Raw genomic sequence first — 18634 nt, forward strand, 5'->3', positions numbered from 1 at the left:
ACCTTCTGCTTCGTTGGAGGGAATGGCGTTGATCTGAAGGCCGGACGTCCTGACGGAAAGCCCTTTGTCGACATCTCTTCCACTTAACGACACCTTCACACACACACACACACACACAAACAAGAGATCCCACACAAAGCAGGTTTCACATCTGAGGGATTCACACTGGAGAAGGAGGCTGATCTGATCTGATATTGAAATAATTCACACATCGGATATCCGACATCAACGTCACCCATCAGGAAAGATTTAAAGTTTATCAGCTCTAAAGACTCTTGAGCTGTAAGAAGTGCCCACATATTGGTTGTGTGTGTGTGTGTGTGTGTGTGTGTGTGAGTGTGTGTATAACTGTGTTATACTCTTTTATTTTTTTGTCTTGTTTGGCTCTTGAAGTTTCACTTGTGATCTGTCTGCTTCATTAAAGCCATGTTATATTTCTATGTGCAACTTTATTAACGTCTGAATTTGTTGAATCTGCATATTTACTGAAATGCTTTTTTTTAATATGCATTGTCCCTGTTAAAAAAAAAAAAAAAACATAACAGGAAGTCCTTTTCCTTAACTGCCATCTGAAAGTTTACTGGAGAACAAGTGTATTCATATTTATTTATAACTTCAGACGTTTTTTTTTATTGATTCTGAAATGTTAGCCTACTTATTAAACCCTGATTTATTTTGGATGTCTTGTTTTTATTTTACCTGTATTTGTTTTTTGTGTGTGTGTGTGTGTGTGTGGTGTCTCGACTGTGATCGCAGTTGCCGCTGTGATGATGTCATTTCCTGCGGAGGATTAATAAACTAGCCTAGCAGAGCAGGGTCACATGTTAGCGTCAGACAAACAGGAGCTAACTTACCCGTTTGTAATTCATGGAGACAACAGCTCCGCAGAGCTCCCCTGCACTCTTCCTCTGTTTCTCTAAAACACAAAGCGTGCTGTCAATCACCTGCTCAGGCAGCACATAAAACAGGAGGGAAGTCGTGCATCCTCACTTCACCTTTCACTGCTACGAACTGCTTGAAGTCGGGGAAATCCACCTCCAGATGTGTGAGGAACACCTCCTCCACGGGGTCCTTGGTGCTGCAGGTGAAGGTGATCTAAGGAGGAAAGGGGGCGGGGTTAGAGGAGAGGACGCCGTGCTCGGGAAGCTGAGGTGGATTAAAGTGCAGGACGATACCTTCACGAAGTAGATGGTGAAGTAGACGGACTGCTGGCCGGTTCGGACGTAGTAGGATATGACATCAGACACGAATGGGTCCTTCTGCATACCTGCGTCTGCTTTTTGCTAGAGAAGAAGAAGAAGAAGAAGAAAAGAGGAGGTGTGAGGTGAATCTGCACGAGGCTGAAACCTCAGACTTATTCTGCTCCCAGTGTGCTCAGGGGGAACGACGGTAACCTCACAGGTTTGCAACAAAAAAAAGTTCAAGGAAGGAAGGAAGGAAGGAAGGAAGGAAGGAGGGAAGGAAGGAAGGAAGGAAGGAAGGAAGGAAGGAAGGAAGGAAGGAAGGAAGGAAGGAAGGAAGGAAGGAAGTATTCAAGGAAGAGTCGTCTCGGGAAAAAGCGCCAGCACCCAGCGTCGGTTTTTCCCGAGTGCTCTGATTTTCAGTGCAGCTGCTCCGAGCCCTAAAGTTCAGAAAACTCTTCAACTTTTCAGAAAACCGTCCAAATGTTTGCTTTTCTTCTCCGACAGATCGCGTCTGGAGTCGCTTGTACAGCGGCCGTTGTCATGGAGACAGGACGGACATGCAGCACACGAGGCCTCAGTGAGACTGATTTTAATCTCGTTGGATACTGAGATGAAATAATTGACACAAAAAGAAAGTTTTTCTTTGAATTCTCTCTCATGCGAAGAACGTTTCTTTAAATATTCTTCATGTTCATGTCGCTTCCTGATTTAGAGCTCGGAGAGTCGCTGCGGCGTCGAGGCGACTTTCAGTTCAGCTCGCTGTGGCTGTGGCTTCAGTGAAATCCACGCATTTTTATTTTTTCCGGCAGCATGAGATGTTATGCAACTTCCTGCGCTTCAACTTGTGCACAGAACAGTCGCATGCATTGACTGAATGGGACGCGGTTTTTCAGTCATCTGGAGCTGCAGAGAAAAAAGAAACCTCTTCTCTCTGCTCCGCTCTGCACGCACTCAAACAACTCTCTGTTCATTTGTCCACATGTAAAGTGTGCTCTACCATCGCTGCCAGTTTGGGGATCACGCAGCCTAATCCCTTGATGTTTGTGTTGTACCACGGGTCCACCATGCTCAGGTAGGAGCCGAGAGCGCACAGGTTCCCCTTCGACTCAGGAACGACTACCTAGAAAAGAAAGAAAAAAAGTGTGTGTGAGTGTGTGTGTGTGTGTGTGTGTGTGTGTGCCTTCAGGCCTCGATCCATCAAAAATGATGTAAAATCCACTTCACTGTGTGTCTCTAACACTAATATGTGCTTTTCCCTTTATGACATCACAAAGGGCAGTAACCCCCCCCCCCCCCCCCCCCCCCCCCAGCTCGGTGTTTGTTCTCCCCGCTGTCTCAGGTGATTTCCCATCACTTCATTCCCGTGTGTTTCCCGTGCATCGTCACACCAAAACAGAGATGTGGTGACTCTCACATGGCGACAGGTTGGTCGGCGCGTAGGCACAGAGGAAGTTGTTGGCTTACCTTGCTGGGGGAGATGGGAGTCGTAGGCCTGCAAACGGGGATGTAGTAGAACTGCAGGTTGACTTTCATGGTGAGAAAAAGCTTCCTCGCTTCCCGTTTCCTGCACAGACAAACCCATCGTGACGCATCCATGCAAAAGCTCTCCATCGTGCTGCGTTGACACCTTGCTAACACGCTCGAAGCCTCACCTGAAGAAGTAGTACGCCTTGGCGAGGCGCCCGAGCACCCTGTCGTCTCCCATGACGACGATCCTGGCGGTGAAGTGTTTGTTCTGCTTGTTGAAGGAGTGCTGCAGCACGCTGCATCCCGCCCTCCTCTGAGTCCTGCTTGTCAGCTCGCCCCTCCCTCCTCCCACCAGGCTGGCGTGGTCCTCCAGGGAGTCCTGCATCAGCAGCATGTTGTCCTTCATCGTCGGCTTCATCTTGATGCATTTACGTCGAGACAGCCTCGAGGACTCCGGCTCACTGGGGCTAGAAAAACGTCGAGAATCGGTTTTCATCTGGAAACTAAAACATGCGACGCTAAAGTTCTCTACGTGAGGAGTTTTTTTTTTTTTTTTTTACTTCTTGCATTGTTCCCATGATGCACTGAAGCTGGCCGAGTCCAGAGAAGACGAAAGCGCGGGGTCGGCGCTGGGGGGCAGGTCTCGCTCGATGCCGCTGTCGTTGGACATGACGGAGAAGCGCGTCATGTCGGAGGGCGTCAGGTCGCTGGGGGACTCGCCCAGCTCGGGGTCGTCCTGGCTGAGGGAGAACTGCTCCGCACTGGAGCTGGAGCGAAGACACTTGCTCAGCAGTCGCCCTGGTAACGTTTAAAAAAAACAAACAGAAATGGTTCAGGAGACGTCGACGTTCACAGAGCTTCAGTCAACACGTCGAGGGGACTCGAACCCAGAACTTCCTCCAGACACGCGTCGGCTGCGTCCACAGAGTCCCGAGACCGAGGACCAGGATCAAGTGACGCAGCACGACATCATTATTAATACTTTGAATCTCTCCTTAGTGTGAGCATGAAGGAGTATTGATAGGAGCAGAATATCGACGTGTGGAGAATTTCATTGAACACACAGGCCGTCAGAACGGGGGAGGCACATCCTTTCAACTCAGCCTCCTATTGGCTGTTACAGGCTGTCAGGAGGTGTCACAAAATCTTATCTTTGTGGATATATACATATATTTATTTTTTTACTGGATTTGTCAATATTTAGTCCAGGAGAAGCCGATATGATGTCGTGTGCGCAGAACTGTGTTGACTCGTCTTTAAATACACATTTTGGCATCTTGGTCCCGTTTTTTTTTTTCAAACTGAAAAAGCAAACATGCTTAAAGCCTCCTCAGCTTGTTTTAAAAGTTGTGTTTTTTTATACGCGTGTGTGTGTGTGTGTGTGTGTGTGTGTGTGTCAGCATCCTTCAGTTCAGCTGACTGACTTCCTGTCGACCCCCCACAGTGCTCGGAGAAACTCACAGATATCCAGATCCTCGGTCCACAGGTGGAAGCTCATGTCAGGGTTAGGGAGAGGGCAGTCACATAGCGGGCCGCCGACAGACAATGGCTCTGCAACACACACACACACACACACACACACACACACACACACACACACACACACACACACACACACACACACACACAGAAGATAAGATAAGAAAGCTAAACTGTCACAATGATACTCAGAAAAAAACGCACACAGCTTCCTGTCTGTGAATCTCTCTCTCTCTCTCTCTCTCTCTCTCTCTCTCTCTCTCTCTCTCTCTCTCGAATAGATATCCGGAAAACTTATGAAAATATCTAAAGGTCTGAGTCGACTGATTTGAAGAGGAAAGGGCTTTTAAAAGAAGGAGGGTCACATGTCTGATCTCCTGGGTCTCCGTGGCCACAGGAAACCCGTCCATCACCGAGACTTTGGCCTTTAATCAAACACTGAAGAGGACGATCAAAGTCGTGCACGCTGTGTCACCTCCTCAGCTCGCTGTCTGTTTGTGACATTAACTCTCTCTGCATCTTTACCAGACACAAAGCCTGCATCATCTGACCCAAGATTTCACTTTTGGGCTTTTTTTGGCTTCTTGCTGTCGAGACAAATAAAGGAGGTCGGATTCAAACCCGGGCCGCCCATTTGGAGGACCACGTGAACCCGTAAGGGGCGCGAGCACGAACCTCTCTATTTACTTTTTTTTAATTTAAGCAGGTAATTAACCCATTGAGATCCAGATCTCGTTCACAAGGGTGACCTGAGCAAGAAGCAGCAGCGCATGTCAGAATAAATAGTACATAATAATAATAATAATAATAATAATAATAATAATAATAATAATAATACATGTGACCTCTATACTATCAACAAATTTGAATAAATTACAGTTGCACTCTCTATTTCACTTGCAGCCGCTTTGGGTAAAAAAAAAAAAAAAAAACAAAGAAAGAAAAGAAAATCTAAAAAAACCCCAAAACAAACAAAAAAAAATCTAAAAAAACCAACAAAAAAACCCCAACAAAACAAAAAGCTTTTACTTTCGGATTCGATGAAAAGTTAAAAAAAAAAAAAAAAAAGCAGAGTGGCGTCTTTTTTCAGGATCTTGAATTGAAGTGGAGGTGAGTGCTTCAAAAAGTGTCACAGGGCGACAATCATGTGTCAAATGTTATCTGTGATCTGTGGTTGGTTGGTCGGGCAGACAGACAGACAGACAGACGGCTCTTGTGGTTGTTGTCTCTTGATTTGGACAAAGACAGCAGCCGTGGCTCGTACCTGCATCAGAGACGATCTGGCTGTACAGCTGCTTCAGACGCCCCCTCAGCGCTGCACCCTCCCCTCTGACACCTTGCTCCGCGCTCCGCTCCACAGCCGCCATCACTTCCTGAAAGCACGACTCCACGTCTTGGCCCATGTCCTGTCCGAGAAGCGCGCGCACACACACACACACACACACAGGAAGATAAATACACACTGACTCTGTCTGAATAGCAAAGAGGCGCGGAGGCCAACAGCGCTCTACGTGTGCGTCCTGCTGAGGTGTTACTTTAGGCTCGGGGCCAGGAGACACTTCCACCGCTCAGCTTGAAGACAACAGAGCTTCCTTCAGGAAGTTTCATGACATGAACAGATCGCACCGGGACCCGGGAGCTATTTTTAAAAACCAAGCAGGAAAAGCCGAACACTTTGCTCATGAATCACTCGGCTTAGCATCGCACTCTTTATTTCTGTACGCGGAGAGGTTAATAACTTCCCCCCCGTCAGCAGTCACAGTCAGCATTTGCAATTGTGCATCCACAAGGGACTTTGCTAAAAGTAATAACCGACGTTGTGCAACTGTCATGACACGAAACGCGTTGACCCATTTTCTTCCACAGACGACAGAGACACAGGATTCTGGTAAAAACAAGATATATCACACGTAAATAAAAACCTTTAAAATGACTCCATTAGAAAAGCATTAAAATAACCTCGGTGGAAGAGTGCGAGTGATTCTGTAATAAAGGAGTGAACGCTTTTAAACACATGTAAAGTCATTATCTAATAAAGATGAGAAGTTTTGATACCATGGCAACAACAAGAGTTTGATCTTTTGATTCTTTTTTTTCTGAGTTTATTTTTAGAGAAATCAGGACTAGAGGCCTCTGCACACGCGCTAACCAGCAGGCTAACTGATGTTTATAATCGACAAAAAAAAATATAAATAAAGCGTGCAAACTCCTCAACACTTTCTTTAATGCACAAACACGAGCTTCTGCACCTTTTAATACTTTTAATCATGAAAGTAGAAGAGGCTGTTTGGTCTCTAAATCAAAACTCTTCTCACTTTAATGCACATTTGGGCGCCACTTGCTCAGTCTGCTGGGACTTGGGTTTGGATGCCGGTTCGAGTCCCGCTGTGGACCAAAATAAAGAAGCTGTAGAGGAGCCAGGTCACTTCCAGCGTCTGTCTAAAAACAAAACCCCCACCGGCCCTGATGATCCACCACCATCAGTGGTGGAGTACAAATATGACAAACTCAGGGGTGGATGTGGCTAGAACGGGGCCATCTACTTCCTGGTAGATGAGTGGTTTTTATTCTGCTTATCAGCGAGTCATTAGTTTAGATACAGAACCACAAGAACAGCTCCTGAGGGCAGAGAGACAGAGCCAGCGTAGCAGCCTCCGTCATCAGTGTGTGAGAGGGACACGGCTGACACGTGGTGTGACGGGCTTTGAGTGGCTGCTTTTAAAGTGTTTTATGATGAACGCTCGCAGCTTGAAGCCACAGAAGGCACAGGACACGCGTCGTACGTTCACACAGGAAAGAAAGAGGAACTTTTTTCTTTGAGCCTTTCAGTGAAGTCGAATTATTTGTAGGTTTCCCTTCATTGTTTTTAGAGATTTCTTTGTGTGTCAAAAGTCACTGAAACCTTCGAGATGGCGGCACAGACGGTGTTTTGGTGCGCAGTGTTTTGTGCCTTAATTTACACCAACACATTCCTCGGATTGTAAACAATAAAACCGATTCTGATTCTGACGGTTTCAGTGGCGTCTTTATTTCTGCAGTTCTCCTACAGATGGCCAAAGAAGGCTGTCCATGTCCCCGTTAGCTTCAGCATAGCACGATGCTATTCTACCTGGGGTCCGAAGTTACAATGTGACAATTTACTCGTGCAGCTTTATTCTTTACACCCGACCAAACCACAGTGGGCGGTACAGAGGCTTCAATGATTCATTGCTTGTTTCACACATTTTGATCACAAACAATTTCCACTTCCGTTTGTAATTTCTGTCCACGCGTGTCTTCTACCTGTTTTTATCAAAGTCTGATTTATTATTAAACGTAAATGATGACGACCACCGTCTTTTAATATTCTCTCTGAATTAGCATTTAGTTCTTTCATCTCTCCTCCTGCTGAATGTATTTATGGTGGAGTCGTCCGCATACATCGACACACAGTACGTGCTTGTTTCAATACTGAGGGAAAGGTGAACAAGAGCGGCCCGAGACAGCGTCCTGGTGCCACTCCACGTTTGTTTTTTTCATTTTATTCACAAGTTGGAACCAACACAAGCAAGCCCAATCACAGCTTAGGGAATAAGTTTCTGGTTCGCCCCGGAAATGATCCTTTAAGCATCGGAAGCGTCCTGGTGCTCGCGGCGTATTTTTTTTGCATTCGCATCTGAAACTGTTTTTTTTTCCTGCTCATGTCCTCTGAGGGGCATTCAGTTTTAGTTAGCATCTTAAACGACCTCGCGAGCTCAGAAAAAAAAAAAACCTACAATAATAACAGGACAGATCAAGACTTAGCAAACAGCCTTAAAGGGAAGGCGCTAAGTGAAGACAAAATAAAAGGTATAAAAGGTCTGAAGGTCACACTGACCTTCAGCGCTTGAGCCAGTTTCTGCCCGTCGCACTGCTTCGCTCCTAAAGCGGCCTGGATGGAGTGTTGGACCACGCTGCGCAAGTGATCCACCGGACTCAGGAGTCCACCTGCAGCTGATGCAGACGCCTCGATGTCCCCCATCAGGACTTTTCCCAAAGAGCCAGAGAAGATGTCCGGGTCCGCCAGAACGAAAACCCTGCAGGGAGAAATGCATCACATTAGTTACAGATATGGAAGACGAGCAGGTGAAACATGATTTGAAGATGACTCACCTCTCCTGGAAGAGATAGTGTTCACTCTTTAGTCTCTGCTCTGATGTGACCATCCTCTGATACATTCAGACCTGTCAATCAAACCAGTATTTAATGATGCTGTATGATTGCGTGTACTTGTAACTGACTCATACTTCATGACAGGACAGTTATACAACTCTGTATTGACCTGTTTTCTTTCTGTCTTTCAGGTTTGCCTTCATTCAGCATTTGTTTGTCGTCTTTGCAATGCCAGGAGAGTGATTTAAAGAAGGGCATCAAAATCAAAACAGACGAAAAGAGGCGGGTTTGTTTTTACAGCCTTTACTTCAGCAACACGGCGGTTCAAAGTGTAGCTTCCAAACTGTGTATTTAAACCCTCATTTAAATATACAATTCGTCACTTTTTTGAGGTTTAAAAAAACCCAAAAACAATACCTGGAACGACCCGTTCGGTTCGGATCTGTCTGGCGTAGCTCAGGCCTAAAGCGCAGTAGGGCTGAGGGAAGGTCAAAAGCCTCTTGCAAAACGCATAAACCCGTTTGTACAGCTCGTCTGGAATGAAGGCCGTCTGCAAGATTAATAAACAAACAAAAGGTTAGCAATTACACCAAACACTACTGTTATTAAAATGTGACTCAATGCTTACGCGGGAAATAATTCATTTATTTTAAGTCTTCTTCCTGGTGTGTTACTGGAATAGGAAGCCCAGGTTATTTTTGCAGTAACAATGCAGACACTCCTTAAAGGACACGCCTTAAAGATAGCTCATGTTTAAAGGATGTCTCTGTTGGGAACTTTTGATAAACACATCATGTAACACACATCGGGCATTGTTGTTTAGCTTCTGTAGCTAGATATTAGCATTAGCTGTGCACACAGATTACTGAAACCACCAACAAGAGTGAAACTGCAGAATCAGATTGCAACCTGTCGCACGTGAGATCACAATGTTTTGACTCGTTAAGTCACCTTTTTGCAGCGTGAAGGACGAGGAGAGAGCGTACCTGAACGATGGCGTACATCAGCGTGTGGAGCAGGGGGATGATGCATTTGCGCGAGTCCCATCTCTCAGCCTGCGGAGGTCACAAACACTTCATCAGATATCTCCGTTCGGCTTCTGCAGAGGACTGTACAGTGCTACTTCAAGGAGCTACATGAATAAAGTTATTATCATGCTTGAGCTAAAAAGCAAAGATTTATTGGTCCTTTGATACAAAAATCTTCATTTAGACAGTTTTCAAAACTGTGTCCAACAGATCATGTTTTCAGTCTCTTCGAAACTTAATCTAAGATAATTTTTTGTCTTTTTTTTTTAATCCCAACTATCTGTTGTCCTGTTTACTTTAAAATCATGACCACGAGAGATTCTGTGAGTTTTGAGTCTGGGCTCTCCCCCCACTGTAGGAACTAAAAATGCTGAATCTACAGCTATTGGTTGTGATGTTTGGAGGCCTCTCAAATGTTTCTGCACCTTTTGAAAACCTTTCAGTGTCCGGCAGGCTTCAGATTTAGAGACAAATTTATAAAAACAAATATCAGTGCACGAGCTCGGATCTCCTACCTTCTCCAGCTCTTTGATCAGCACCCACAGCAGAGTTAAGCTGTTTGCAGGATTATTTCGAACCTTCTTATGAAGTGTCCATCTCAGCATGCCTGCACACACACGCACACACACACACACACACACACACACACACACACACACAAACCATGAATGGAAGCAAGGTTTCCACCGGGCTAACACAAACCTGCTGAATGTGTCACACTTCTCTCCATCACACTGCTAATCCAAAATATGTCTGATGACTAACAGGTGAAGTGCCTTCACACCGCGCTGACACATCCAATGATTCCACTTTAATGAATGTGTGTTCAGGGTGGAAAGGTTAATGTTTATAGTTTCAGAGAAAACAACGCTGACAGCCAGGTTCCAAATAAGTTGTCATGACGCAACCTTCATGTTTTTAGAAACACTGACCCACTGTTTGAGTCGACACGGAGATCAATGCATATTGATAGTCACCTTACTTAGCACTGGTCACTTTAATGATAATCACCCTAATCATGTCTGGTTTCATCCTACTGTTGTGTTATGCTACATCTGTAATGGTTGACATGATCACCCTAACTAGGTCAAGTTTCACTCTGTTGTTTTTGACACTTAATGCTAATCTGCTCCTCAATAGTTGGGTACTTTCATGACAATCACCCTAATCACTCCTGGTTTCACCTTATTGTTTTGGACACTTAAAAAAAAAAAAAAAAAAAATTATATACTTTATTAATCCCGCGAGGGGAAATTTGGTTTTCACTCTGTATTAATGGAGAAGTCTCAGAGTGAGGGGGCTGCCCACAGCGAGCGCTCCAGAGCAGTTTTTGGGGTTCGGTGCCTTGCTCAGGGGCACCTCGGCAGTGCTCAGGCACCTCTCCAGCTACCAGACCAGTTTCCGGACTTGGTCCGTGCCGGGACTTGAACCGGCGACCCTCCAGTTCCCAACCCAAGTCCCTACAGACTGAGCTACTGCCGCCCAAATGCTAATCACTGCTCCTTTATGTTGCTGAGCACTTTAATGGCCCAGTCTGCATCGCTGCATTGACTGTTTAATGACTGTACTCACACCTCTGGCACTACCTCAAACACCTCTGTACATGCACATGTAACTAGTTTCTAGAAGGTCAGCACTTTGTTTCTAAGGCTCTTTAACTGTCTACATGTCTCTTTTAACCAACACATGTTTTTCTCTCCTTCACAGGTTATGTACATTATGCTATATAAGTTTAAGTCTAATGCTAATGCTAACTGCACAAGTTTAACCTGTAATTATGTTTACTCTTAGTCACATAGGGGCAGCTAAATCTTGTTTGGGGGATTATTGTATACAGAGGGGAGGGGGGACAGCGGGTGTGTATTGTGTCCTGCCTGTCTGTATACTGCTACTGGATGCCTTGAATTTCCCTCAGGATCAATAAAGTATCTATCTATCTATCTATCTATCTATCTATCTATCTATCTATCTATCTATCTATCTATCTATCTATCTATCATAAGTTGCTCTCTTTCTGCAGCAGCTTTTTTTTTTTATAAAGAGAATGAAGAAGCTAAAAACCTGTTTGTATAATCAGATGATCTCTGAGTGATCACAGCCAACAGCAAAGACAGATAAAACCCCAATCAGTTAAACGACGTTCATATCTCAGGGCTGTTTTCTGAATGTCGGGGTTTTTTCTTTTTCTTGCGATCACTTTGTACCTTTGTTGAAACTGTCTGCTGGCTGTTGTTTGTCTGTTTCCCTGGACAGCACAGCCTGGATGCTGCGGTACAGCTCGGCCTCTGGGACCGTAGGGGAGCAGCCGACTGGTGAGAGAAATCAAGAGGTTTCAGTGTTAAAGTCACAATGTACAAGCTTCTGCATTAAAAGTAGCAGCAACTTTTGATTTAAAGGTCAAAATATTCTCCTCCTTCTCTTCAGCGTAAATAAATCTCAGAGCTCCTCAGAACATGTGTGTGAAGTGTGTTGTTGTAAATCCACTCTGATCCTGTATTTGATCATGTCTATAAACCCCTCTATTTCAGCCCTGCTCAGAACAGGCTGTTTCTGTGCCTGTAGCTTTAAATATGTAAATGAGCTGTGTCTGACCACGCCCCCTCTCTGGAAGGGCTCGGGTGTACTCGCTGCTTTCTGGCTCCATGTCCTATTGTTTACGGTGAGAAGGCAGACTCAGAGGGCAGAACAAACACCTAGCTGTGGGAGTGTCACCCATCTGGGGGAGGGGCTACTGCCCTTTGTGATGTCATGAAGGGAAAACCTCCAAACGCCTGTATGCTGAATACATTGATTTGAGCCAAGAATAGTGTAGATAGATAGATAGATAAGAATAGATATGAATAATATCTTGAATCTTGAACTTGAATTTCCCTCGGGATCAACAAAGTATCTATCTATCTATCTATATCAAATTTTGTATACTTTTACATGATTTTAGTCAAATTTCAGCTTCCACACTGCAGCAAGTCCTAAGCACCTTTACACAGGTGAATTCTTATTTTAATTACCAAACCATGCCGCACGATATCAGCTTCAAAATGTCACTGTCAAACTGTTGCATTTATTGTTTACACACTGCTCTGATTCTTCATGTGCCCGTCCTCTGACTGGATTTTCAGGTCTTTGATTGTTTTGGTTGACTCGGTACGTTTCAGACAAGGAGCAGGTGTGTGTTTCCTCAAACCAATGATAGCACACAGGTGAGTTTAGGAGTGTGTTGGCTTAGCTTGTGCTAGCGTGCGTTAGCTTGCAGTGTACAGTAGGTCCAAGCAGTAAAGCTAAACACAACGTCCTGCAGGGAGCCCAGGAGGAGGAGGGTACTCAAACTCAAAGGAGGACTACTCAAAGGAGGGTACTCAAAGGAGGACTCAAACTCAAACTCACAGTTTGAGTTTGAGTTTGAGTCCTCCTTTGAGTACCCTCAAAGGAGTCTCAGTGTCCCCCTATATGGAGGCTAAATTACCCATTTATATATATATATATATATATATATATATATATATATATATATATATATATATATATATATATATATATATATATATATATATATATATATATATAATGATTCAAACATTTGGCCAGAAACATTTAACTGAATGAGTACAATTTTTTTTTATTAAGCATTTAAAATGGAGATTAAAACTTCCACTGAGAGTGTGTGCGTGTGTGTGTGTGTGTGTGTGTGTGTGTGTGTGTGTGTGTCTGTACCTGTTGGCTCCATGCTGCACATACTGCTCGTGTTATCCCTGAGGGTCATGTTGGTCATGTCTCACATGCATTGTGGGTATCTCAGCTGTAAAATAAATAAATAAATAAATAAAAAGATAAGAAGAGAGAAGAGGAGTGTAGATTAAATTAAATTAAACCGAGCGGACGTTTGCGTGTGACAAAGTAAAAAACTGCAGAAACACAAAAGTGCAGATGCACAAATAATCCTGAGTTGTCATGGTGATGCTAACGCTGCTGCTTGTTAGCTTGAATAATATGTGACCAAAGCTCCAAGCGTCATAAATAAAATTCAATATCAGCATCTTTACATTCCTAACATGTTCTTCAATACTGCCAGGAATTCCTTGATTAGCATACATTGGGGTTTTTTTAGTTCCTGTAACAAGCGTCCCATGATGAGAGAAGAAACGGACCGGAAGAGTCAGTGAGCAGCGTGAGCTTGCTAGGTCGACAAAAGGTCGACAAAATAAACAGAGAGAAACTTTCTCACTTCACAGAGAGAGACAGAAATCCTCGAGATGAGCCTGTAAGAAGTGTCTGGACTTTTAAAGCCTACAGAGGCAAACACCTACACACACACATTTACACACCTACAAACACACAGTCATAGCTAACAAGTCCCACACTTACCCACACAGCACTGTTTAAAAGTGCTTCTTTAATTCCCTCCTACATGAACTCCACCCACGTACTTTATCCAAAGTGACCACAGGAGACAACTTTAAAACTGAGAGAAACACTGACAAACAGCCAACAGTGCAAAAGATCATAATCAGAGCTCGACCGAATACTCGACCAGCCAATAATATCTGATCACCTGTACAGATGGAACATGCAGTCGGTCCATTGTTGGTCCAAACTGTGTAACTTTTGCAGATCGACTGTCTGTGTAAAATTGCACGAGTGGAAACAGATTTAGCTCCAGGTGCAGAGAAGCTGGAGCTGAAGTCAGCAGCATTAACTAAGAGAGAGAGATTCATTATAAATCACTTCCTGATGTGATTGACTCTGCACAGGGAGCTCCAGTCCTCACGCTGGGAACCACCTTGTTATGCTTCTGTTGTTTCTCATGCGACAGGCTGAAATACAATGACAGTGATGCCGACGTCTTTGAGCTTTTTGTGGTCATTAAAAACAAGAAATTGCATCGGGCTGGTGGCCTAGTGGTTAGGGTGTGTGCACTACGTACAGCGGGGATAGTCCTCATACTGAGTCATTCCCTCCCTCTCTCTCTCTCTCTCTCTCTCTCTGATGTGTGACGATCCACTGTCCTCTTTTTAAAGTAAAGCCCCAACATAAACGTAAAAGAAAAAAAAAAATCCAATATTGATCTCTTAGGTCTCGTATGCTTGTTGCCATGGTAACCAAACAGGTGATTGCAAAGTTTAAAATGTGGTATTGCGACAACCCGAGGCTCAGTGTAAAAGAATCAACAGAAATCACAGACACATTTGATATGAACACCAAATCAAAACTTCCAAACAAACGTAACAGAAGCGTAGCAGCCTGAGAAGAAGTTTAAACGTCCAAAACCATCCTCATCCACTTCCTGTTTCTTTCAAATTAAAGGCTGACAGGTGAGAGGCCGAGATAATATACAGAGAACTCACCGAGGAACGGAGCGAACAGCTCGGATACGTCGTCCACACATGCTGCGCTCTCTGTACTGAAAGTAACAGTGTGGCACACGCAGAGAGAGAGGGGGGGGGGGAGAGAGAGAGGGAGAGGGAGAGAGAGAGAGAGAGAGAGAGTGGGAGAGAGAGAGGGGGAGAGAGAGAGGGGGAGAGAGAGGGGGAGAGAGAGAGTGGGAGAGAGAGAGGGAGAGGGAGAGAGAGAGAGAGAGAGAGAGTGGGAGAGAGAGAGGGGGAGAGAGAGAGGGGGAGAGGGAGTGACAGCTGAGAACAGCAGAACTGTCTGCTGAGTGTATTTCCTCTTGTGACAATGTGTAAGCTGCACCTTCAAGTCTTATTTACCAGATACAAGCAAAAACCACAGTGTGTGTGTGTGTGTGTGTGTGTGTGTGTGTGTGTGTGTCAGAGGAGTATAAGCAGGAGAGAAAACAGGGGGTGGTGGTGTAGTGTGTGTCATAGAGTCATAACATGCTTGTTTTCATGCTCAGTTTGTCCAATCATTTGACTCATGCCTGCACACACACACATACACACACACACACAGTGTCCACAGTGTGTGTGTGTGTGTGTGTGTGTGTGTGTGTGTCCGTCCGGTGAAAAGAATGTGATTTAGGCCTGATCCCTCTGAGAACAGCAGTACTTTGCAGTAACAGCGCTGCCTCAGCAGCTGAGAGCTGTTTGACCACAGGCTTCCGCTCGCCCCGCCTGCACATTCACTCATCTGTCTCTCTCCTCTTCTCTCTCTCTCTCTTTTCTATCTACACTTGTCAAAATCAAACGTAAGGCTTCTGACCCCCCCCCCCCCCCCCCATGGATGTTGGCTCCTATTTAAAAAAAAACGTACTTTCATCATAATTAATCCGGCTTCAGATTTCGCTGCCACCCGCCTTTCATAATTCAACACTCAAATCCAGGACCCCAGAGCTCCTCCCTGACCGAGCCAGCCCCTCTCAACCCCCCTCAGACCTTCTCACTGTGGATCACACTGATGGAACACCTTTCAAAGTACGACTGTGAGTCCGTTTCAAAAAGAGCCCATTAAACATCCGGCTCCAAAGGACCCGGGGCTTCAAGGACCCACGAAGCAAGAGTCCTCAGGAGACCAGGTCCGATGAAATGTCAGAGTTCAAGGAGCTACAGAGGTTCAAGGCCACACTCTATTTATCAGAGTTTTAAAGGAACTGGGGGTTCAAGGGCCCTGTAAAATATAATGGCTCAAGGCCTTGAGATTCAAGGCTTCAAGAATATGAAGTGAAAACAGTTCATGACTTTAATCCCTTTGAATGTTGGTGTCTTATTTTTCTGAACGATGTTTGTGATGAAGTGTGTGACGCATCTTTTCTGCGTGGCTTTCGTCACATAGAATATAAACACAGAACAAACTGCTGCTACGGAAATATGTTAAAAACATGTATATTATTTTGTGTGAATGACAGAGTACGTGCAAGAAAAAAAATAATCATATGCACAAACAGAAACTCTGGAGGTGCAAACACACCACACTTCCTGTGTCAGAATGAGTGGGCAGATGACACACTATATTTAGACACACGTACACACACACACAGAGGCTGAAATAGCGTGCAGAGAGAGAGAGAGAGAAAGAGAGAGAGAGAGAGAGAGAGAGAGAGAGAGAGAGAGAGAGAGAGAGAGAGAGAGAAGGAAGGAAAAGAGTTTGAAAAGCACACAAATAGATGCAGCTCATCATTCACAAAGTTTCCCGAGCAGCTCAGTCTGCAGTCTGCAGGGTGCTCAGACTGTTGTTCTTGTGGCCTCGATGTGAGAAAGGTGTTTAAGCTGATGTTTGCAACAGGTCCCCTTCTTAAAGCTGCACTAACACAGTCTGTCTACAAACCCTCCAATGATGACACAAGTGCATCCTCTCCGTCTTCTGCCTGCTCCACTTTTCAGAGCATGTGAGCTCAAACAGGCCGTTTGAAATACAGTTTGACTGGTGAAGATCGGCACATATATATATCTTACAATAACGTTAGAGAGTCATCGGACATGCAAATGTCGGCTGAGATTATCATCGGGTTCGTCAAAAGGAGGAGTGAAGAAAATGAATTGAGCTGATGTGTGTGACAAAGTAAAAAAACTGCAGAAACACAAAAGTGCAGATGCACAAATAATCAGATGTTACTATCGACACGCCATTCCTAACATGTTCTTCATTACTGCCAGGAATTCCTTGATTAGCACACATTGTTTCTTCAGCCGTTAGTTCCTGTAACACGCGTGTCCCATGACCCAGAAAAGTCCAACGAGAGCTCACGCTGGAAAAGGTGCCAACGCCACATATGCCAGTAAGACCAACTCACTTCCTCCTGGACGGTTACCTGATCCAACATTCAACTACCAACCCTTTCTATCTTCACCTCCCCTACGCACGCATGCACGCAGGCATGCAGGCACGCAGGCCGCCGTGCGCCGCCGCCACCGTGAGCAGCTGAAGTTTCAAACAATGCTGCAGAACACAAAAGAGGAGCGCTCGTATCCGTTCAGGCGCGCTGCAGACGCCTCAGACAACAGGAAGGACCTGGAAGTGCGTTCACAAGAGAAAGGTGGTGCCGCGGTGTTACAGTAGAGGGGTGGGCTTGTTCGTGTGTGTGTGTGAGTGTGTGTGTGTGTGTGTGTGTGTGTGTGTGTGGAAATCCCCAGTGCAGGATATCACGGGCTCTAGCTGCACAGATACGTCTCAAACTTACAGCCAGAGAGTGAGAGCGCCTGCAGCCATTGTTCTTGATGCTGTGCGCTTATAGAGAGGAATACCTGAACTCACCTTTCAGTACAGCTCTCTCTCTCTCTCTCTCTCTCTCTCTCTCTCTCCTCCATAAGGAGCTCCTGCACACACTGACCAAACTGCACATGTACAATTCATTTCTGTTGTTTAGACGGAGCTCTGTTTCTTTCACCTGAGCAGCCGAGGATGTTTTTTTTAAAGCTCTGCAACTGAACATGTGATCGATCATTAAACTAAACTAAACCAAACTAAACTAAACCCCCCCCCCCATGTCGGGAGGCAAAGCCACAATACATCTTCCAAAAGTATTGACAGCTTTAATATTAAACTGAATTGAATAGAAATGGTTGAAACCAGCGGTGGGATCAATCATCATGATGTGTGATTAGCTTCAGAACACAAAAATGTAATCCTGTTACTTCCTCTCTCAGCCTGATGAACGTCCACTCACGTTACTGTAAAGTGTGTCACAGTTTTTAGCACCGCCGCAGGAAGTGCTGCCGCCAGTCAGATTTGCATGCACATCTGTTTGGAGAGAGTTTTTTTTTATTTCATTAAAATATTCAATACTTGGGGCCAGCTTTTCGCTCGATGGATCACACAAGTCCGGACAACTTTATCAATATATATATATATTTTTAAAGATTTATTTTTGGCCTTTATTGATAGTGAGAGGAAAGTGGACAGAGCCGGAAACAGGGAGAGAGCAGGGAGAGACAGGCGGGAGATGGGCCACAGGCCGGACGCGAACCCGGGCCACCCGCGCGAGGAGCATGGCCTCGCTATATGGGCGCGTACGCTGCCGCTGTGCCACCGGCGCCCCTACTTTATCAATATTTTTTCCGATCCCTATTTCCATTTTTCGTTTTACTATGTTTGGTCAATATGTCACGTTTATTAGTGGCTGTAAAGCAGCTTTCAAACAATGAAAAGTCTATATAAAGAAAACAGAGTGTTTGTAGTAACACACACACACACACACACACACACACACACACACTCGTTCAAACACGCGTAATCGTTTTCAAAATGTTGCAAAGAAACCTTAAAACAGTCAACGGTTCATTCAGTGAGAGCAACAGGGGATATCAGCCACAGTGACTTCCTGTATCAACATGCAGGACAATATGAGGAAGTCGTCTTGGACCAGTGGATTAAGGGTATGCATGTGTGTGTGTGTGTGTGTGTGTGTGTGTGTGCGCGTGTGTGTGTGTGTGTGTGTGTGTGTGTGTGTGTGTG

The 18634-nt window shown here is 45.0% G+C and overlaps 1 protein-coding gene across 1 annotated transcript in view; it reads right to left on the reverse strand.

Annotated features, from left to right (window-relative positions):
* pik3r6 (phosphoinositide-3-kinase regulatory subunit 6) overlaps positions 1–18634 on the reverse strand; it is a 38828-nt gene that overhangs the window by 14798 nt on the left and 5396 nt on the right. Inside the window, exons 2-18 of the mRNA XM_079337609.1 lie at positions 13001–13085; positions 11494–11598; positions 9805–9896; positions 9248–9316; positions 8679–8811; positions 8262–8322; positions 7987–8185; positions 5395–5536; positions 4113–4202; positions 3212–3449; positions 2837–3118; positions 2649–2748; positions 2182–2304; positions 1176–1283; positions 996–1095; positions 855–916; positions 3–93 (exon numbers count right to left, since the gene is read on the reverse strand). Coding sequence (XP_079193735.1) covers positions 3–93; positions 855–916; positions 996–1095; positions 1176–1283; positions 2182–2304; positions 2649–2748; positions 2837–3118; positions 3212–3449; positions 4113–4202; positions 5395–5536; positions 7987–8185; positions 8262–8322; positions 8679–8811; positions 9248–9316; positions 9805–9896; positions 11494–11598; positions 13001–13058 — 2053 coding nt within the window. The 5' untranslated portion in view covers positions 13059–13085. The remainder of the gene's footprint in view (positions 1–2; positions 94–854; positions 917–995; positions 1096–1175; positions 1284–2181; positions 2305–2648; positions 2749–2836; positions 3119–3211; positions 3450–4112; positions 4203–5394; positions 5537–7986; positions 8186–8261; positions 8323–8678; positions 8812–9247; positions 9317–9804; positions 9897–11493; positions 11599–13000; positions 13086–18634) is intronic.

Source organism: Symphodus melops, assembly GCF_947650265.1.
Source record: "Symphodus melops genome assembly, chromosome: 2".
Lineage (NCBI taxonomy): Eukaryota > Metazoa > Chordata > Actinopteri > Labriformes > Labridae > Symphodus > Symphodus melops.